We start from the raw sequence: 23390 nt of genomic DNA, 5'->3' as shown, positions 1-23390 counted from the left end.
TATCTCAAAAACAACAAAAACAAAACAAAAAACAAAACAAAACAAAAAAAAAAAACAGGGCTGGAGAGACGGCTCAGCAGTAAGAGTATTATCAGCTCTTCCAGAGGTCCTGAATTCAATTCCCAGCAACCATACAATGGCTCACAAATGTCTATAATGGGATCTGATGCCCTCCTTTTGCATGCAAGCGTACATGTAAACAGCATTCATATATATATATATATATATATATATATATATATATATCAATTCTTTAAAAAAATTTAAAAATTAAAAAAAGTAAGTAGAACCTCTGATTTTCCCATTGTTATTACTTCCATTATTAAATGATCAAGCTTATTAAGTATAATCAAAATATGACTACTCTCCAGAAAATAGTAGCTGTATAGCCTTCCAAAATAAGTATTACGAATAAATTACAAATATTCCAACCAATGACTCAACATAATTCAAGTATTTAAGTAAATTCAATTTAGTCTTTAGTATCTTTCTTCCATTTTTAAATTTTTTGTTCATTCATTCATTATGCAGTGTATACATAGCTTAAACACTTGTGCTTTTCTATTTTATGCATACGGAGATCGAAAGATAACTCTTGAGAGCTGTTCTAAACTACTGTGTAGTCCTGAGACTCTTAATTAAGGTCATTTAACTTTGAAGCAAATGCCACTGTTAACTTGCTGAGCCATGCAGGCATCAACCCAGCTTCTTTCATTTTAGTCAACAACTTCCTACTTTTATTTTTAATTTTGTTATTATCGTTGAGACAGGCTAGTCTTGAACTTGCAGCAAACCTCAGGCCTCTACCTCCAAAGTACTTAGAATACAAGTGTGCCAGGTGAAGGACAGAAGTTGACATGGGACTGTCTTCCTCAATTACTTCTCTAACTTATTAGTTTGTAGGGCAAGCCCTCTCACTGAACCTGGTGCTCACACACCTGGCCAAAAACTTGAAAATGGGCCAGTCTTTGCCTGTCTCCACCATCTACCCTCTATGGTTAAGGCTGCTGAAACTAGGCCATATATCAATCTCAAGTCCTCCTGCTTCCAGGCAGTAGTCTAATCTCTGTTCACATCCTAGAACTGTCAACAATCCTTCTGAGTCTTCCTGTCCATATGATACAGAGCTTGTGAGGAAATCAGAGGGCATCTTCTCCAAGTCTTTTGTGTCCTTTCATAGTGTAGATCCCAGCAACTGAACTATTTAGGCTTGGCAGCAAATGCTTTGATATACTGAGCCACCTAAGAGACCCCGCAAAAATCTTTTAAAAAACATAAGAGGCGTGTTTATCTTTAAAAGTTGGTAGTATGACAAAGGGTAGTAGTCACAGGCTATAATTTAATATTCTAATCAGATTTTTATTATGTGTCTTTAGCATGCAAAACATACTTTTCCTAACAACTTGAAAAAAATATCTAAATGCTTAAATATACTACCTAATCCTATTCTAGTAAAATAATCTTGTGAAATAATAAACAATGTACTTTACAAAAACCAATAAAATCAGACTATGTTAAATATCTAATTTATCTTATTCCCCAAGGTCACTTGATAGTTGTAAAATTACCAACTTAAACACTGTGTGAAGAAAAATGATATTTTGTATGAATTTAGAGGCTGATGGGATGGGTTAGCAGTTAAGAGCACTTGCAGATCTGCCAAAAGATCAGGGTCCAAATCCAAACAACCACCTCAGGTAATTCACTCTAGCTCCAGGGAATCCTAACCTGCACACGCACCACATACTAACCCAGAGATATGCATCTAATTTTTTTTGATCATTAAAAAAAAAAAAAAAAAAAAAAAAAAAAAAAAAAAAAAGCCAAAAAGTCACAGAGTAGTGGTGGTGCCATGCTTTTAATTACAGCACTTGGGAGACAGCGGCAGAAGGATCTCTGTAAGTTCAAAGGCATCCTGGTCTACATAAGTCCAGGACAGGCAGGACTAGAGAAACCCTGTCTTGAAGAACAAACAAAATCTTGCAGGGCCAGGAAGGTGTCTCAACAAGTAGAACCTTATGTATACAGACAAGTGAAGTTCCATCCTTGGAACCCATAATGCAAAGAAAATTTTACCTTAGGATATTTAAGGAATTCATAACTTCATTTTAAAACAAATTAATGTTTGTTTGCAAACCATAGAACATGTAACATTACATTCTATGGTATGAAAGTAAATCAAAACCAGTCATTCATCATTAATAGACATATTAATATCTATCTATGTTAATATCCACTAAGCAAAAAAATGGCATTATTTCAAAAACAGTCTACATCTGCATTTATGATATGATAAATTAATAATTAGAAATAAAAAGATTCTTTAAAAGTCCAGAAATGGAATATTTTACTTAAACCTTTCTTGCTAGTCCACTACAATGACAGTATTAATACTACTACAAATAACTATGTTCATTATAAAACATGTGCAGTCCATGTCAGGAAAAATACCAAGTGAATATTTACCTATTTTACTATGAGAAAATCTTTTAGTAAATATTCAAGTAAATAAAAGTAATAGATTATTTATTACTTCCTAATCCGCAGTGGAAATTCTGTAAGAAATACATCATATATGGCTTACATATGATTATTACTTAAAGAATGTTAAATTCTGCGGAAATATGCTAAATTCCATTTCCTTTTATATTATAGTATGTTTACATTGATAAATCCAACAGATTTAGGTTCAAAACTGAGATTGTAGTTTAAAATAAGTTGTTAAATGCTTAATATCTAAGGAAGAAGACAATAGAAAAGTAAAGCTGGAAATTAAATAAATAAAATTTTCAAAGCTGGGCAGTGGTGTTGCACGCCTTTAATCCCAGCACTTGGGAGGCAGAGGCAGGTGGATTTCTGAGTTCAAGGCCAGCCTGGTCTACAGAGTGAGTTCCAGGACAGCCAGGCTACACAGAGAAACCCTGTCTCAAAAAAACAAAAAAACAAAAAGCAAAACAAAAATTGCAAAAGGCCTTAAAATTTCTTAAGCAGTTAATTTGGTGATATAATAATTACGAACATTTCTTTAACTAAATTTAAATGTCACATCATTTCCATCCAAAAAATATTTAGTTGATAAGATAAACATTATTCTTGTTATTACCCATTAAGATTTTACTATGCTTGCTTATATGTTCTAGTTAAAAACAAAAGAAAACAAAACTAACCATTGCCAGATAACAAAAAGCCAAAGAAATTTGAATGAATGAATAAATAAATAAATAAAAGACTTAATACTTTCAGCCTCAGAAATGTATTAAGTTTTAAAGAATCATTCATTGTTTTTGACAATAGAAGAAAAATAACCCTATTTTTCAGAATAAAGATTATAGCTGGTATTCTTTCAAGTGAACAGTGAAACTCTTGCTTAATTATCATTAAGAACTTGGAAAATATGATATTTTTTAAGTATTTATGGAGCCACCATCATTGGGGAATAACAAAAACAAAAACCTGAGCCCAGTGAGAAGGCATTTACTGAGCAAGCCTGAAAACCTGAGTTTGATTCCCAAATATGCATAAAAGTATGAGAAAGGACTAAGCTGCTCTCTGACCTCCACATACGCACACCATGGAACAAGCTACCAACACCTAATGAATACATTTTTATTTATTTATTTTTTTTTTTATTTAAGCCTGGACTACTTTGAAGAAAAGTCAGGGATAAAAACATGTTGAATAACCTGTAACTAGATGTCCCACAGATGAGTTGCCCTAGTCTACATAATGGTGCATGGTGTGCAAAGGAAGAAGAAAAGGAGGGGGAAGCTCCTACAGACTCAGACTAAAGGGAATACATCAGGGAACAATAAAAGGCCACTTAACACATCCATTTATAAGACCTTTGCAAATGTGGGCTTTAAACAGTTAATATTAACATACTGATCAACAGAATTGGATGAAGTTAAATGTTTTCTACAAGATAATTCAGAAAAAGTAACTTACAAGATGAAAAGGTTCAGCTCTATGTTTAGAGGTTTTATGGTTAAACACTGTATATATCTGAAACTTTTAAAAATAAAGACATGAAACAATACAATACAAAAACCAGGTAGAGCTGATGCTTGGATCAAGGTGTCCTACTGAAAAGCATGTATTTTCACCAATCAATTTAAAAAAAAGAACTATAACACCCATTTTATAAGTTATGAATATGACTTCAGAAACTAATGAACTACTTATAAGACATTAACAAAGCCACTAGTTTAACAACCATGAAAAATTCAGAAATAAGAAAATACACTATTAAAAAAACAAAATCTAAAAAATTATAAATACACACCATCCAATATCACCTTGGCTAGCTGGTATCTCACTTACATTTTCCATATAGTTTGGTTTAAAGCCCTCCTGCTGTCGCCTCAGCTCCTCCTGTTCTCTGTGTCGGATCATTTCTTCCTCTCGACGACGATGTTCCTCTTCATGTCTGAAAAAAATTTTTTTTTTAAATTTCATCACTATGACATTTGAACTTCTAGATACTTTATTCAGGAGGGGTAGGGAGCTGGGCATAAAAAAAAAAAAAAAAACTTGTGTGAGTTACATTGTATATGACACGTTTGTGACTGAGGGCTGCTTATGGCATCCTAGATTTCACCTTCTATTTTGTTACAAGCCTCTAAATCAAGAACAGGGAGTACAGCACAAGTCCAACATATAACTATGCATGTATCAAAGAACTCTAACCAATTTGTAGTATCATCAGTGAAGCACTGACATAGAAGGATCACACACAAGACTAAACCATGGGGCTGGAGGCATGGCTCAGCGGCATCTAAGAGCACTAGCTTCTCTTCCAGAGGACCTGACTTTAATTCCCAGCACTCACATGGCAGCTCATACCTGCCCATAACTCCATTTTCAGAGCTTCTGACACCTTCACACGGACATACATGCAAGCAAAACTTAAATGAATATTAAAAGAAGCTAGCATGGACTACCTGTCTAGGGAATTATCTGAAATAAATCAAGGACAAGCTCAGTGGTAAAAGACTGGTCTAAAATGTACAAAGCATGAATCAGAGGAGTTCATGCCAGCATTAGGAGAGAGTGGGGAGGGGGCATTAAAAAAGGAAAAGGGAACCAGGTATAATCTACATAACAACAAAATTCACATTCAAAGTCTAACCAAAGATGGGAAGAAGGGGAACAGCAGGAATGAATGGAAAACGAGAAAGGAAGATGAGGTTGAATATGGTCAAAATATATTACACATATACAAAAATGTTATAATGAATTCTCTTATATATAATGAATATATGCTAATAAACTTTTAAATAAAGAAATTAAAAGTACATTATAACAAAGAACCACCTACATAAAAATTCAATTATGCATAAAGTATTATAAAAAAATTTTTTTCCACATTCATTAAACCATTAAGGAAACTCCAAGGAATTCTCAATACAAAACCTATATGTAAATCAGTCATTTACTATCTATGGCTACTTTAGGGCCATAGTAACAAAGTAGTTGAACTAGATATGAAAAGATCTAACAGTTACTATTTTGTCCTTTTTCAGAAACATTTACTATGCCTAGAGAGATGGCTCGTAATTAAGAGCATCTGCTGTTCCTAAAGAACACCCAAGTTTGGTCCCCTAACACCTACATGGTAACTCACAACCATCTGTAACTGCAGTTGAAGGGAATCCAACACTAACTACTGACTTCCATGGGCAACAGATGCACATGTGTCTCATATACATACACACAGACAAAACACTAAAACACATAAAATTATATGTATTATTACATATATATTAATATATAACTAATATATAAAATAATATATATCCTGGAACTGAACTCGCTCTGTAGACCAGGCTGACCTCAAACAGAGATCCTCCTGCCTCTGCCTCCAGAGTCCTGGGATTAAAGGGCACTGCCACCTGGCTAAAAAAATATTTTTTAAAAAGAAAAATATTTGTTGACACTAAGAGAAAGCAGACTTAACTTTTATTTATGTATATAATAATATTAAAATCATTATTAAGCTATAAAATGATAAGATAGTAAACAGTCACACTAAAGTAAAATTCTCTCATGGTATTGGCATTAAATCAGGTCAAATTGAAATATTTGTTTCACCACACATGTAAGTAAAACACTAATTTAAGTAGTGGATTAAGTAGTAAAAATAAAGCTCAAGTCATTAATCTCAGTAATCAGAAAGCAACGACAGGCTTATCTTTGTAAGTGCAAGGCTGGTTTACAACTCAAGCTCCAAGCCAGCCACACAGTGAAAACCTATCTTCAAAAAAAGTGGAAGAGATAGAGATACAGCTGATACTCTACAGCAGTAACAATTTTATAATACTCTTATGAATCACCTCTCTAGACTAAAAACCGCAGCAAAATTATCAAATTGCAAGATACTACTGCAAAATTTTACCCACAAATTACATGTTTACTAAAGTATTCTTTCCATTGCCAGAAGTAAAACTCAGGGACTCGTGGCAAAATTTCTGGAACTGGAGAGATGGCTCAGTGGATAAGAACATTTCCTGCTCTTGCAAAATACATGAGCTCAGTTCCCAGCGTCCACATAGAGTGGACCGAAGCTGCCTCTACCTCCAGGTCAAGGAAATCCAATGTCCTTCTCTGGCTTCAGCAGGCATGCGCACTCATATTCACATTCTCTCTCTTTTCACACCTACATACACAGACACGCACACATGGAATGGATGGTAAAAATCTGTAGCCACATTTGTTGGAGCCATTTAGGATAGGCTAAATCTAGCAGGTGGCCACCATTTCTGTATAGTCTTGTGTGAGCTCAATGGCAAGGTTCCAAAGAGACTTCATCTCAGGATTGTTTCTCGCAGCTGATATGCCCTTCCTGTCATTATTAAATTAAAATAATCATCCCTGGGCATTAGCCCACTCTATTGATCATACTTCCTGCATATCATCATAAAGATGAACTATGCTATTTAAGTGAATGAATGATTCTATAGAATTCCTAATTTGACTCCAACAATTTTAGGAAGAAAGTTTTAAGAGATGGTATATAAGCTGCTTTGCTAGAAAGGTTTAATAAACTTAGACTCGCCGGGCGGTGGTGGCGCACGCCTTTAATCCTAGCACTTGGGAGGCAGAGGCAGGCGGATTTCTGAGTTCGAGGCCAGCCTGGTCTACAGAGTGAGTTCAGGACAGCCAAGGCTACACAGAGAAACCCTGTCTCGAAAAACCAAAAAAATAAAAAAATAAAAAAATAAAAATAAACTTAGACTCAAGAACAGAATGTGCCCACTCCTCATATAGAATGTAAAGGCTGCATAATAAGAAGTACGCTTTCACAATCACACTAAAAGGAGAAATAGGCTTGAGACAAATTTATGTTCATAGAAAAGCATTTATGTCCAAGAATGAAGCTACAAGTGTGCACTATGGTAAGGAAAGGCCATGTAAAAATTGCTTTGAACTTAGTATCAACATCTTTCTGTAACTCCCATTTTATGTACCATTTTATATCTGAGGTAATTTTCTAAAGAACTTTTTGTACGTTGTGTAGGTATGTGTGTATGTTTGTAAGCATGCATAAATACTTGTGGCGTTGGTGAAACAGATGATGGTTGGGCAGGCCAGCCTGTGAGTGTATGAATGCATATGTGTATGTTTATGTGCATATTTGCCTGTATAAAGCATTTTTAAGCCGGGCAGTGGTGGCGCACGCCTTTAATCCCAGCACTCAGGAGGCAGATACAGGCGGATTTCTGAGTTTGAGACCAGCCTGGTCTACAGAGTGAGTTCCAGGACAGCCAGGGCTACACAGAGAAACCCGTCTCGAAAAGGCCAAAACAAACAACAACAACAACAAAAAAACCCCAGCATTTTAATTCTTTTCGTTTCCTTCCTTCCAGTTCACAGGGAGGCTTCTGGCTGCCTGTACAAAGAGAGCTCTAGTAATAAGTTCTTTACCTAACTACCACCATTACTGCCCACCCCACCCTACCCCTGCTGTTAGCAACAAATGTCAATAGAAGGCTGCAGCTTCTGGCCTCAGTGTAACTAAAAGTCAAGATAGGCATAATTTATTATAGAAAGCAGCCCTAATCTCTCACAAGACCAAGTCTTGCTCCCACTGATGATCTTCCCCTTGGCTGCTTCAGAGTACCAGCCTTGGGCTAGGGCCCCCCCACACACACACACCCCCACACACTGTTATTCCTGGTTAGAATGTCCTTCAATCTACCAAAGGGCCCAATATATCCATTATAATACACTGAACAGCTGGGTGTCATGGATATATGCCTTTAATCCTAGCACTTGAGAGACAGAAGGAGGCAAATCTTTGTGGTATAGATGGCAAATTCGAAGCTAGTTGAGGGCTGCATGGTGACTGAAACCCTGTCTCATAACATTAAAAGAGAGAGGGAGGGAGGGAGGGAGGGAGGGAGGGAGGGAGGGAGGGAGAGAGAGAGAGAGAGAGAGAAAATCAGCACTGAAAAAAACAGCTCAACTGGCAAAGTGCCTTATTTCACCCAGTGCAAGAACCTGTGGGAAGGTCCCCAACAGTCTCATTAAAATGGCCAGACTCTTGTACATCTGTAACATGGGAGATGAGTCATGTGGAAGACAGGATCTCCTTAATACGACATAAGGTATCTTCCTTCTTCGCTCAATTCTATCTACTGAGAATCAAGGGTCTCTCTCACTTAATACAAAATTCAGCAATTCAGAGAACATAGCCAACTTGTCACACTGATTAATGCCTTGTCTCCACTTTCTGCATGACAGAAGTAACAGCAGACTGCTAGGTCTGGGCAGCTTTAGTAGGTGCTGGGGATCCAAACTAAGTTCCTCAGACCTGCAACAGCAAGTACTTTATCCACTGAGCCATCTCCCTAGGCAGAAATCCTCACATTTCTTAAATCAGGCTTTTTGTTTTTGTTAGGAAAGAGTCTCATTTATACCGTACAGGATGGCCAGAGACTATGTAATATAAAGCTGGCCTGGCCTCAAACAGAGCAACACTGCTGTCTTGACCTCCTAAGTCATGGGAATACAGGAATGTGCCATCATACCCAGGCAGAATACAAATTCTTAATTGCAAAAGAGATTCACCAGTTACAAGGTAGGACAAGCATAAGGTAGTCAAACATAAAGACTGCCAATCAGCCAGGCAGTGGTGGTGCACGCCTTTAATCCCAGCACTTGGGAGGCAGAGGCAGGCAAATTTCTGAGTTCGAAGCCAGCCTGGTCTACAGAGTGAGTTCCAGGACAGCCAAGGCTACACAGAGAAACCCTGTCTCGAAAAACCAAAAAAAGACTGCCAATCAAAGGTAAAAGAGATGGCACAGCACTTGTCGCTCTTGCAGAGGACCCAAGTTCGGTTTATATCACTCACATGGGTAGTTTCACAATAATCAGTTACAGAAAATCAAAATCCTTCATTTGACTTCTGCAGGCACCAGGAATATACATGCCAAACATGTATCTTGCATGCACATACATGCAGACAAACCACTTTTACATATAAAGTTTTAAATGCTAAGGAAAAAAAGTTTTAATGGTTGTCAAAAACCGCTATTAAGATGCATTGAAAGCTGAGTGTGGGTGGCCCATGCCTTCGATCCCAGGATGTAGGAGGTGGAGGCAGGCAGATCCCTGAGAGGTCAAGGACAGCTTGGTCTACACAGTGAATTCCAGGAAAGCCAGGGTTACACAGAGAAACCATGTCTTTTTTTTTTTTTTTTTTTTTTTTTTTAAGGTTCACTGAAAAAGTAGAGGCAAGAGTTTGAGGCCACCCCAGGCTACACATTTTGAATTGGGAGGGAAAAGAAAATGCCAATCTCTTTGCTGAAATATTATTAGTGTTCAGTTTCTTCTCAATTTTAAAGACTCAAAATTAAGATAATGTAATAAAAGCATAATGAAATAAAAAGTAAAATGTCTAAATAACACTTATCATAGTAAGTAACTAAGATAACAACTGGATCAGGTAACCTATTAAAAAATATCCAGTAAGGAGCTGGAGAGATGGTTCAGCGGTTAAGAGCACTGACTGCTCTTCCAGAGGTCCTGAGTTCAATTCCCAGCAACCATATGGGGGCTCACAACCATCTGTGTTGAGATCTGATGGCCTCTTCTGGTGTGCCTGAAGACAGCTAACAGTGTACTCATATAAATAAATAAATCTTTAAAAAAACAATCCAGTAAGTGCATGCCAGGCACATTAAAGCATGCTAAACTCCTTTATTAATCTAAGTTTCATACAGGCAGAGTTTCTTTTTTCTAATGTTTTTAGATTTATTGAAAAGTTAAAAAAAAGACTTCATCCAACCTTGCACAGTATTATCATCTTTACTATTACAAACAACCACCATGCAATTGTGAAAGAATAATCAAACAAGACAATATTAACATCTACAACAATTTTTGGCTTTGTTTCAATTTGATTTCAATTTTTAAAATTATATTTATCTATTTGGGTGCATAGACGTATAGCATGCCACAGTGTACACAAGAAAGTCAGAGGACAAGTTGCATGAGTGTCATCATCATCTTCTATCAAGTAGGTGGGCTGCAATGACTGGAGCTCCACGAATACATTCAGCCACTATGCCACAAAGTACATAACATCTTTGGTTCAAATTTGACGAATGTCCCAATTTCTGTCTTCCTTGTGTTTTAGGACCTTACTAGAATTCTATATTGCATCTGATTAGCATCTGTAATTGGGGTAGAGTGTGTGTGTGTTACATCGTACAGGTCGAAGTCATGACAACTTGTGAGTACTGGCCCTTCCATTCCACCACTGTTTGGGGCACAGAGGTCCTTCCTTGTACACCCAAGAAGCACTAACCACACAGGATATCTCCTCAATAAAGATAAACTCAAATACCTTCATTCCAATCAGAAAGAGTAGGGGAGGTTGTTAAGGAACTGGCAACCTTTTCAATATCTGAAGGGACAGACCTCATCCAAATTCCCCCAGAGTAATTATTCCTGACTCATCCCTCCCCGGACCATTATCTATCCCTAGGGAAATGTCATGGTATTTCATATTCATAGCCTGCTGTCCTCTATGCTATCAATCAGAGACCACACTAGACTGTAGACCTTTTAGCTATAGAACCCACCCTCAGGGTCACATGGCCATATGTCTCTATGTAGTCACACCTGAAACTTTATTTTATATCAGGAATTAGACTGACTGCACTGATTGTTGCCTAGAAACCTTTCTCCAAATTGTACTGTGTTTTGACAATGAACTGCCTCTCTCCCCCAAAACTTGATCCAGGTTGACAAAGTCAATCTGCACCAGGTTTTCATTCTTATCTCTTCTAAGGTTTACGTCTCTATATGATGCCAGCAGAGATTCCCACCCCGCCACACACACATACCAACACCACCACCATACATATGCTTTCCAGGGTTTAATCTCAAGGCACCAGGCTCAGCAAGGACCTTTACTGCTCAAACATCTGGGGAGTCTAATTATTTCTCTTCAACTTCTTATAGCTCAGTCTCTTTTAAGAACTTGCCCCCATTTTTGAAGATCAAGAACAATTTTTTTTTAAGAACTTGAAAAACAGAACAAACGTTATAAACCTCTTCAATTACTAAGAGGGAGATAGAGAATGCAAAGAAATATTGCCACTTTTTTGAGTTGGACCCAAGAAAGTAGGCAATCTCTTCAATAGAGGAAGGTAGGCAGCTGAATAGGAGGAAATCAGAGGCATTGCAGAAAAGAGTTAACAGGAGCCTCAGAAGAATGAAAAAGACAAGAGTATGGGGGAACAACATGTCTAGACTTTCATCAAGTATCTCAAGAAAAAAAGAGATAAAGCCGGGCAGTGGTGGCACACGCCTTTAATCCCAGCACTTGGGAGGCAAAGGCAGGCAAATTTCTGACTTCGAGGCCAGCCTGGTCTACAGAATGAGTTCCAGGACAGCCAGGGCTACACAGAGAAACTCTGTCTCAAAAAAAAAAAAAAAAAAAAAAAAAAAAAAAAAAAAAAACAAAGAAAAGAAAAAAGAGATAGAAAGGAAACAGAAAAACTATTCAAAAAAGCCAGGCAGGAGCTGGAAAGATAGCTTGGCAATTAATATTACTGCTCTTGCAGAGGACCAGAATTAGTATTTCCAGCACCCACGCTGGGTAGCTCATAACTGCCTATAACTGCAACTTCAGGGTTCTGACACCCCAGTCTAGCTTTTCTACCCACATGCACATATACACAGAGATACTTGCATATAAATACAAAATCTGCAAAGAAACGATGAAGCAGGCAGGCTGCAGTGCTGCATGATAGAAGCTTGCAAAAATGAGGATTATTATTACTTATTTTTCAGACTTGCTCTCATTAATTCAGGTTATCCCAAGCCCAGTGTATTGCTGCTGCCTCTTAAGCATTTATTTACTTATTTGCATGCTGGAATTACAAGCATGTGCCACTATGTCTCTGAAAAACTATATGATTGTTTTGTTTTAACTTTTTATTTTTTCATGCATGCCAGAAGCCCTGCATGGAGGTCAGAAGGTACCTTTGTGGAAGGTGAATCTTGTCCTTCCACCCTGTTGCGACGGGGCTCTCAATTCTGCCTTCCTACTGTATCCTCCAGATTACTACATGCCCCAAGAGTCTGAAAGGGTTAAAAATTTTCAAAATCTCCTAGCAGGCTGGGCAGAACCAAGAGTGCAGGTCAGCTTGGTCGTGAGCTCTGTGTTTCAGGAACTTGGCTGACCACAAGATAGATGGTTGGTTACGAATAGGCTCTTTGAGAATAGTCTATACAAAATGTTCCCCATGACTGTTCCTTGGACCCTGTCACAAACTGAATAATGGGCTGGAACTTTCCATAGGTGCTCTCCAATAACCCTCCTTCACTTCCCCTGGTTTTTGGTTTCCCCACTGAGTTATGGTTTTTGGCTTTAAATTCTGTCTCTAAAGCCCCAGGGTCAGACCCCACTGCCCCTGCGTGGGTCATGGGTCTTGACCTCAACATGTTGATCGAAATATTCCTGAGGCTTGGGTGAGGTCCTCCCTTTGTGGGGGCCTTACAAGTCTACAATCTACTGTGTCTGTCTGCCTTCTATCATTAAGTAGAAGTTCTGGGCTTACAGATGTGTGCCACCCTAACAAGCTTTTCATCTGGGTTCAGGGGATCCAATTATGGTAAAGGCTTGCACAACATGTGTTCTTACTGACAAAGAAATCTGCCTAGCCCTCCCCCCCCTTCTCTTTAAAATTTATTAAAAAAAAAAAAAGTGGCACACATCTTTATTACTAGCACTTGGCAGAAGCAGGCAGAACTCTGTAAGTGTAAAGCCAATATACTCTACAGAGAGAGTTCCAGGACAGCCAAGGATACAGAGAACCCCTGTCTTGGAAAACAAATAAGCATCCAAGTATAGTAACACACACCTTTAATCCCAACACTTGGAAGTCGGAAGCAGGTGCGCTTGTGCCTGCGTCTATCATGAGCAAGGCTGTGGAGCTCAGCAGATACCCTGGAGCTAGAGTTACAAAGTTCTGAGCCACCATATGAGTGCTGGGAGATGAACCCAGTATCTCTGCAAAAGTGGGATATGGTTCTTAACCACTAAACCACCTCTGCAGCCAGTTCTGACTTCATTACAGTAGTTCAGTGTTTTCTTATTGTGACAATGAGGTTATAAATATTTAGCAAGAATGTGAGAAAAGATATCAGACGCTGAATCTTTTTTTGTTTTGTTTTGTTTTTGTTTTTGTTTTTCGAGACAAGGTTTCTCTGTATAGCCCTGGCTGTCCTGGAACTCACTCTATAGACCAGGCTGGCCTCGAACTCAGAAATCCGCCTGCCTCTGCCTCCCAAGTGCTGGGATTAAAGGCGTGCGCCACCACCGCCCGGCCAGATGCTGAATCTTTACTGATTAATATCAACAGATACCTATTATGAACTGTCTCATCAGGATAATGGGAAATTCTGACATTTAGTTGCAGTGCTGTCTCCTGGGATTCTCTACTTTAATATTTTTTCCACTTGACCTCAATACAAAACTTTTTATGTTTTTAAAAATAAATATATTTAAATGTAAAAAATCATTTTTAATTATGCGTATATGAATGTCTGTGTATGGGTGAGTACAGATGCTCAAGAGGCCAGAAGTATCTTGTTCCCCTCAAGATGGAGGTTACCTAAAATAGATGCCTAAATACCTCAAGGGCATTCCAGGCATGCAATTGATACATAAACATATAAGCAAAACACCCATGCATATTACATAAAATCTAAAAAGTAATTTTAAAAAAACCTTTAAAGAAAAGTATATGCTCTTAACCACTGATCCGTCTCTCCAACACATACAATTTTTTTAAAGATTTTTTTCTATGAATTATCTGTGCATCATGTGCACACACTGCCTCAGAAGAAGGAATGAGATTGTCTATAACTGGTATTATACATGGTTGTTAGGTGTCATGAACTGAACCTGGATCTTGTGAAAGAGCAGCTAGTACTTTTAACTACTGAGCCATCTCTCCAGCCCCCAACAAAATAAACCAGTGCCCTTAACTTGGCCCATGGTTTACATATTCTTGGCTCATGGGAAGTAGCACTATTAGGAGGTATAGCCTTGTAGGAATAGCTGTGGAACTGGTTGGAAGAATTATGTGACTGTGTAGCTGGGCTTTCAGGGCTCCTAGTACCCAAGCTCTGCCCAGTGTAGAAGAGAGAACCTCCTCCTGGCTGAGTAAGAAAGGAAGTCTCCTCCTAGCTGTCTTTGGATCAAGTAGAATTCTCAGCCCCTCCTCCAGCACCATGTCTGCTTCCTGCCAGGAATGATATGGACTGAACCTCTGGAACTGTAAGCCAGCCCTTATTAAATGTTGTCCTTTTTAAGAGATGCTTTCGTGCTTTCTTTCATAGCAATGAAGCCATAACTAAAAGTCATATAGTACTTGGCCATTTTAGATTGTCATCTTTTATTTAGCAATAGGCATATAAGGTTCCTTCCATGTCTTCTGACTTGATAATTCATTCCTCTACATCATGTCAAATATTCTATTGTCTAAAAATTTCAGCTTATTCAAGTTCATTCTTTGTCAAGGTCAGCTGTAGCTACACAATAAATAAACAATATTAAGGGAGGGGAAGCCCTTGTTTATTTGTATTTTATGTGCATTGGTGCTTTACCTGTGGGGCGGTGGGCTGGGAGAGGCAACTGGGTATCTGGTCAAGCATAGGCCTTGAACCCTGGATAATACCCTGATGGGATGTAGGTGTTAGGCCTTGCTCCTGGGCCCTGGTTCCTTTCACTTATCCACAGCCCCTCCCAAAGAAAGGTTTGGGGCCCTAGATCACATAGCACAGGTAGCACAGGTAGAGGGCATGACTACAGGCTGCAGAGCCTCAAGAGATCTCCATATTAATGAGATACCTAAAGGCCAGAGGGTGCAGTCAATTAAGCATTCCTTCCCAGAAACACCCCTCCTTACAAATGGTATTTAGCCTCAGGCCCGCCCAGGGGGTACAGGGTATAGCTTTATCAACTTTCCACCATGACAATAAACCTTTTAAAATCATGGACTTCTGCCATGGAGAAGGTCTTCAACAGCTCCCATGGAGCACCTCTCTACATTCTGCATTGGAGGCCTGCCAACTCAAGCAAGCTAGCCGAGCCCAGCTTTGACTCAGAGTCTCTATCCCACCCCTCTCAGTGGGCTGGTCCAGCCGGTTCGCCCCAGTCTAAGTTCTTCCCTCTGGGAGCCCAACGACAGAGACCCCTGCTTCAGCCCGGAGACCTTGAACCCAGGAGCTCCGCCTCCGAACAACTTCAGGCTGAGATCTCTCCATGCCTGGACGAAGTTCAGTGGCGGATTCTCATAGCCCAGCGTCCGCCTGGCACCACATGGAGTGAACTCAGTTAAATTCCCATGCTTCTGCTACCCCAGCTGTAGTTCCAGTCCCCTGGGTGGCAGACACACAGGATCCACAATTCAGCCCAACAGGACCCACGCCCCCTAGCAAGCTACAGCCCCCCCCCCATTTACCTACATGTATGTCTGTCTGTGTGAAGGTGTTGGGTCCCCTGGAACTGGAAATATAGACAGTTGTGAGCTGTCATGTAGATGCTAGGAATTGAACTTTTTCAAAACAAAATATCGTTTGTTTCATCTAGCATAGCTTTGTTTAAAACACTAACTTTGGGGGCTAAAGAGATGGCGTAGCAGTTAAGAGCACTATCTGCTCTTCCAGAGGTCCTGAGTTCAATTCCCAGCAACCACATGGTGGTTCACAAGTATCTATACTGAGATCTGATGCCCTCTTTTGGCAATGAAAGTATACATTAAGATACAGCAATCTAAAAACCAACAACAAAAAACAAAAACATTAACTTTGATTTCTGAAAATTTGAAGACTAAGTACTCTACATACCTTGAGCTAGGGATGTAACTCAGTTGGTAAAATGTCTATCTACCATGCAAGAGCCCAGCACTACATAAACTGGACATAATGGCACAAGCCTATAATTTCAGCACTTACAAAAAGCAAGGCAGGAAGGTCCAGACTTTGGAGCCAACCTGGTATACAATAAAGTGATGAGCCAGCCCCATGTTATATAGTGAGACCCTGTCTCAAAATAAACCAAGCCAAAAAGCAATCCAAATGTTTGTATATCTGGAAAAACTGGCAAATCACAAGCATTCCTACAATACATTGCAATGCAATCAAAGTGACCATAACCAGCTAAAGAATCTAAGAACAAAAGAATAAAGAAGGAAAAAAAAAAAGTTTTCTTTTATATTTCTACTATTTTTACAACTTGTTTATAATAAATGATTAGAAATATTCTCAAAGAAATGCACACATTTATATTAGATGTTCTTTTACCTCAGTTGTATTTGCTTCCGTTTCTGCAGTTCTTGATTTCTGAGTTCTTCCAAGCGTCTGAGTTCTTCTTGACGTCTCATTAGATCTAGAAAATATTAACCACATATTAATATTATTTAATCTTCGTTTTTCATGTTTTCACCGCCAAGAGTGGAATCTCTATTACTGGCACATATAAGAGCTAAGGAAATATTGCTTTTGCTGCTTTTGTTTCAAGAATTTATTTTTATTTTGTATATATGAACATTTTGCCTGTATGTATGTGTGTACAACATCATGGCTGATATTCAAGGAGGCCAAAAGAGGACATTAGATCCCCTAGAAGTGGAGTTACCGACAATTATAGGTACAATGATTGAAGCTCTTAACTGCTGAAACAGCTCTCCAGTACCACTTTTGGTGGATCAAACGACCCTTTCACACCTAAGACCACCAGAAAACACAGGTATTAACATGTCAGTAACAGTAACATAACAATAACAAAATTACAGTTATGAATTAGCAATGAGAGTAATTTTATGGTAGTAAGTTACTAGAACATGAGGAACTGTTGAAGCATTTTGAGGGTTGAAGCATTTTGGAAGGTTGAGAACCACTGCTCTAGACCAAAAGAGAACTCACTATGTAGTCCAAATTTCAAATTCACCACAACTCACCTTTCTCAGCTTCAAAAGTGCTGACATTATACACATGAGAAACCAAAAAAATTGGGATGGAAACACAGCTCAGTGTAAGAGTACAGCACATATTGCTCTTGTAGAGCCACTCAGTTCCATTCTAGTACCCACATGAAAAATAAACTCTGTAACTGTACCCTAGGGGACCCAATGTCCTCTTCTGGCCTCATTGGGCCACAGACACATGCCATACATTCAGGCAAAACACCCACACACATAAAAAACAATTCTTTTTTCCCCCCCAAGACAGGGTAGCTCTGATTGTCTTAGAACTACCTCTATAGACCAGGCTAACCTTGAACTCTCAGAGGTCTGCCTGCCTCTGCTTCCTGAGTGCCATGATTAAAGGCATGCACCACCACTGCCTTGTTCTAAAAGAAATATTTGCAGTGTCCAGTGAGACTGTTAGAAAGAAAGTAAAACCTCTGTATTTTATCCTGACAGGAAGAGAATTTACCAAGAGGATTCGGGGATGAGTCATCAATATTTTCTACTTTCCTTCTGGTGGTGGAGAGGGGCCTGTTTGAGACAGGGTCTCATGGAGTCCAGGCCAATTCTGAACTCACTTTATGTAGCCTAGGATAACCTTGAGCTGATTCTTCAGACTCTATATGTCAAATGTTGGGAGTGCAAGCATAGGGGGCAGGCACATAGTAACACATTTTACTATACCAGGTATAGTGGTGCACACAAATACTTCCAGCATCAGAAGTTCAAGTTTATCCTCCAGTATACAGCCAAGTTTGAGGTAAGCCTGGACGACCTGAAACCTCACCCCACCTCAAAAAATATGTAAGTAAATAAGTAAACACCCTAGAATGTTTTTTAAAACTAAAATAACAGAACGGGGGCTGGATAGTTATATACTTAATTCTAGCACTTGGGAGGTAGAAGTAGGAGAATTAGGAGATCAAGGTCATTAGTTAGCTACACACAAGTTCAATGTCAGCTTGAGTTACAGGACAGGGCTAGAAAGATGGATCAGCATTTAAGGGCCTTGGCTGCTCTTCTAGAAGACTTGGCTTCAACTCCCAGCACCCAAATGACAGCTTGCAACCAACTGTAACTCCAGCCCTAGGGGATCTGACAGCTTCTGGCCTCTGAAAAGACTGCACACACATGGCTCACAGGCACACATTAAGGCAAACACCTAATACACACAAAATAAAAACAAACACTCAAATGTAATCTAAAATAAACAAAAAATCTCCCAAAGAAAATGTGAGCAAGCAAATCAATGTAACAAAGAAACAGAAGCTTCTGAAAAATATTTAAGCAGCCCATCTTCCTGTTAGCTATGCCCTCTAATAGCCTCTCTGGCTTCTGAGGGGCAACATGCACATTTGTTACAAAGGAATACGTGCGGACAACATTTGGTGCCAACCCAGAGATCCAAATCTGTAACAAATCCACTCCCAAACTTTTTAGATGATGGATACTCAATCCCTACTAAATTTCTGACTTAAAAAAAAAAAATTCTCAATAGGCAGTGGTGGCCCATGCCTTTAATCCCACTGTGGAAGCAGAGGCAGGTGGATCTCCATGTTCAAGGCCAGCCTGGTCTACAAGTCAAGTTCCAAGACAGCCAGGGCTATACTGAGAAACCCTGCCTTGAAAAAGAAAGAAAGAAAGAGAGAGAGAGAGAGAGAGAGAGAGAAGAAGAAGAAGGAGGAGGAGGAGGAGGAGGAGGAGGAGGAGGAGGAGGAGGAGGAAGAAGAGGGGGAGGGAGGAGGAGGGGGAGGGAGGGAGGGGGAGAGGATGGGAGGGAGGGAGGGAGGGAGGAAGGAAAGAAACAATAAAATAAAAACAGGGCTGGAGAGATGGCTCAGAGGTTAAGACTGCTCTTCCAGAGGTCCTGAGTTTAATTCCCAGCAACCACATGGTAGCTCACAACCATCTGTAATCAGTTCTAATGGCCTCTTCTGGTGTGTCTGAAGACAGTGACGATGTACTCACATACATAAAATAAATAAATCTTAAAAAAAAAAAAAAAAGAAGAAGAAGAAAGAAAGAAAGAAAGAAAAAAGTTCTCAGTTGTAGCTCTAGTCTGAAATCCCAGTACTCAAAATAATAAAGTGTTCAAACAGTGCCTGAGTTACCAGGTAAGAAGACTGTCTTTAAAACAACAAAAAGTTCTCACAGAAAAAATTTTTAGGGGTTGGAGAGATGGCCCATTGGTTAAGAGCACTGACTGCTGTTCTAGAGGTCCTGAGTTCAATTCCCAGCAACCACATGGTAGCTCACAACCATCTGTAATGAGATCCGATGACCCTTTCTGGTTTGTCTGAAGACAGTGACAGTGAACTCCTATACATAAAATAAATAACTCTTAAAAACAAAAAAAAGAAAAAGAAAAAAATTTTAACTAATATATTGAGTTACAACACTTGTTTCTGAATTCCTTTTTTTTTTTTTTTTTTTTTTTTGGTTTTTTTGAGACAGGGTTTCTCTGTATAGCCCTGGCTATCCTGGAACTCATTCTATAGACCAGTCTGGCCTCAAACTCTGCCTCCCAAGTGCTGGGATTAAAGGTGTGCACCACCACTGACCTGCGTTTCTGAATTCCTAATTGGCAAGTTAATACTAGCACATAGCACTCAAAAGGCAGAGAGACAAGCAGATCTCTCCAAGTTCAAGGCTGGTCTGATATATATATACATACATATACATGTGTATGTATGTATATATGTGTGTGTGTGTGTGTGTGTGTGTGTGTGTGTGTGTGTATGGATATCCCGTTCTCCGAAACCACAGATAATAAAGGACTAATACATATAACTGGCACTTCTCCTTTACCTTGCCTCATTAGCATTAACTGGTGTTCGTGTCTAGCCGCTTCCATCTCTGCCTCCAGTTTCTCTTTGGCCTCTCTGATGTTTCTATCAACTTGTTCACGCTGCTGCTTTTCCATTTCATCAAGAGCCTTCCATCGAGATGCATATTCAAATTCAAATGTCCCAGGCTGAGCAAACCGCGGTGGCTGTTCTCTTTCCCTGTATTAACATTAAAAACATACAAAAGTGTTTACTTAAGAGGAAAACAACCACAGAGAATAATAACAACTATCAGTTATAGCCTGAACACTCAACCACCATATATTATCTCATGGCAGGATCATGATAGATTCTATAAACACAAATTTATGAAATCTTCAAATAGTGCCCAATTAATAATGAAGTCATGATTCAAACTTAAGAAATGCAATGCTCCAACCAATGCTATTATCACTACCTCTCATAAAGATTTTCTGGTTTTTGTTCAACTATTACACATAATGAAACCTGTAATACACAAACCCAATGAGCCCTAAGTTAATAGTCTTAGAATCAGATTTTCTTAGTAATAAAAACATTTTGGCCAGGCAGTGGTGGCACACGCCTTTAGTCCCAGCTTGGGAGGCAGAGGCAGGCGGATTTCTGAGTTCCAGGCCAGCCTGGTCTACAGAGTGAGTTCCAGGACAGCCAGGGTTATACAGAGAAACCCTGTCTTGAAAAACCAAAAACCAAAAAAACAAACAAACAAAAAACCATTTTGTTATGTATGTACACCAAGCTAACTGGCTGGGCTAAAGATAACAAACCAACTCACTCTACATGTAATTAGATATTTAACAGTTATGCCTTTATAAGACAGTCATTAGCAGCTGACTATTTAATCTCAAATGTGTAATACAAGCCCTATTATAACACATAACTTATAACACAACTCTACATATATTCTTTTTTTTTTTTTTTAATTTTATTTTATGTATTCACCATTGCTCTCTTCAGACACACCAGAAGAGGGCATTAGACCCCATGGATGCAGATGGCTGTGAGCCATCATGTGGTTGCTGGGAACTAAACTCAGGGCCTCTGGAAGAGCAGTCAGTACTCTTAACCACTGAGCCATCTCTCCAGTCCCATATATACTTTTCAAAAATTAAATAATAAATGAACAAACAAATGACAAAAAATTAAAAATCAGCAAGCTTAGTGAAACACACCTTTAGTCCCAGCACTTAGGAGGTAAAGGATAGCAAGCCAGGCTGGTCTACACAGTGTGTTCCTGGCCACCAGGCACTACCTAGTGAGTCCATGTCTCAAAAAAATACAATAAACAAATAAGAGCTACAAATACAACTGAAACTCAAATGAAGTTTTCAATCATTCTCAACTATGAGAGTTTCTGATGAAATATTAATACCAGCACAATTCCCATCTCACCTATAGAAACCTTAGACTTGGAATTCTCATTTTATTGGGGTTAAAGGGAAGATGAGCTGATATAACTAAATTCCAAGTACTAATATAGAAAGTTATCATTGGGCAAAAACAGGAAGTTAACAACAACAACAAAAAAAATCATATAGGGTCCAGGAATTTAGGTCAGTAGTACAGAGAATAAAAGTAGAGGTGGGAGAGCAAGAGGGGAGGGGAGGGGAGGGGAGGGGAGGGGAGGGGAGGGGAGGGGAGGGGAGGGGAGGGGAGGGGAGGGGAGGGGAGACAGATGGACCGGACAGACAGACAGACAGACAGACATGGTGGTACATAAATTTAATCCCAGCTGCCCCGAAACAGGTAGATGTCTATGAGTTTGAAGCTTGTTTGGTCTAGAGAATAAGTTCTAGCCATCTAAGGCTACACAGTGAAATCCAGACTCAAAAACAAAACCAAACCATCACAAGGAGAAAGAGAGAAATTGAGAGAGAGAGAGGGGGGGGGGGGGGGAGGGGGAGGGAGGGAGGGAGGAGGTTGATTTTGAAAATGAGCAAGCATAAAAAATGGCCAAGCACTTCAAAGCACTGCTGCTCTTCTAGAAGACTAGAGTTAGTCCCCAGCACCCATGCTGGGCAGCTCAGCGACAGTCTCCACTCCAGCTCTAAAGGCTCTGATTGATAACCCCACTGGCACCTGTACTCACGCACATACTCACCTGCAAATTCCAGGCCAGCCATAACTACACAGTGAGACTGTCTTTAAAAGAAAGATGAAGGAGGGGAGAGAGGAAGGAAGGACTGAGAAAGGGAGGGAGGAAGGAAGGGAAATGAAGCAAAGCAAAGAAAGGAAGAAGCTTTTCTAAGTAAAATTAGCATGTTTTACTCATGTACAGAAAGGAAATAATGTGGCTGAGAGATGGCTCAGCAGTTAAGAACAACTACTACTCTTAGAGAAGACCTAGGTTTGGCTCTCATAAATCAGCTCATAACCACCTATAACTCCAGGAGTTCCAATGCCTCTTCTGACATCTGCAGGCTCCTGCACACATCAAGTTCATATACATACACCCAGGCATACACACATATATATAAAATTAATCCTTTCAATAAAAATAACATTCCATATAGACCAAACCACTCTATCAACCAGGTTATATTCTAATAGTTCTTCAAACAAAATGTAATATACCCAAGACAATATGTATCTAAAATATCTTTATTAATCAAGTCTTACTTATGGTACTGTTGAGTTTTCTGCATTAGCTTCTCTGGTAAACCATCTTCATCATCAAACTGCTCCATGGGTTCTACAATGACTGGGCGAGGTGTTCTAGATAAAAGTATAAAGGCATTAATAAAAGTTAATTTCATGACTACAACTAACATTCTTCCCTAAGTTTTTATAATAAAAAGGTTTCTAATAAAAATGTTAAAAAATGTTAGTTAAGAAAAATCTCAAGGCCGGGCGGTGGTGGCGCACGCCTTTAATCCCAGCACTTGGGAGGCAGAGACAGGCGGATTTCTGAGTTCGAGGCCAGCCTGGTCTACAGAGTGAGTTCCAGGACAGCCAGGACTAAACAGAGAAACCCTGTCTCGAAAAACCAAAAAAAAAAAAAAAAAAAATCTCAAAGTATCATGCATACTCGTAGATAAAAATTATGCAAGGCATAGTTGCCCACACCTATAATCAA

At 39.2% G+C, this 23390-nt stretch overlaps 1 protein-coding gene across 5 annotated transcripts in view; it reads right to left on the bottom strand.

Annotated features, from left to right (window-relative positions):
* Pspc1 (paraspeckle component 1) overlaps positions 1 to 23390 on the bottom strand; it is an 86352-nt gene that overhangs the window by 48266 nt on the left and 14696 nt on the right. For all 5 annotated transcript variants that reach the window (XR_013109348.1, XR_013109347.1, XR_013109349.1 and 2 more), the window contains 4 exons: positions 22934 to 23029; positions 20298 to 20494; positions 16825 to 16909; positions 4321 to 4426 (listed from right to left, as the gene is read on the bottom strand). Coding sequence is in view for 2 of the 5 variants with exons in the window: in XM_034499224.1 (XP_034355115.1) it covers positions 4321 to 4426; positions 16825 to 16909; positions 20298 to 20494; positions 22934 to 23029 (484 nt within the window). In the remaining 3 variants the exon portion in view is untranslated. The remainder of the gene's footprint in view (positions 1 to 4320; positions 4427 to 16824; positions 16910 to 20297; positions 20495 to 22933; positions 23030 to 23390) is intronic.

The sequence above is a fragment of the Arvicanthis niloticus genome, chromosome 3 (genome assembly GCF_011762505.2).
Source record: "Arvicanthis niloticus isolate mArvNil1 chromosome 3, mArvNil1.pat.X, whole genome shotgun sequence".
NCBI classification, from domain to species: domain Eukaryota; kingdom Metazoa; phylum Chordata; class Mammalia; order Rodentia; family Muridae; genus Arvicanthis; species Arvicanthis niloticus.
The sequence above is the reverse complement of the archived record's forward strand: the minus strand, read 5'-3'. Positions and strand labels throughout refer to the sequence as shown.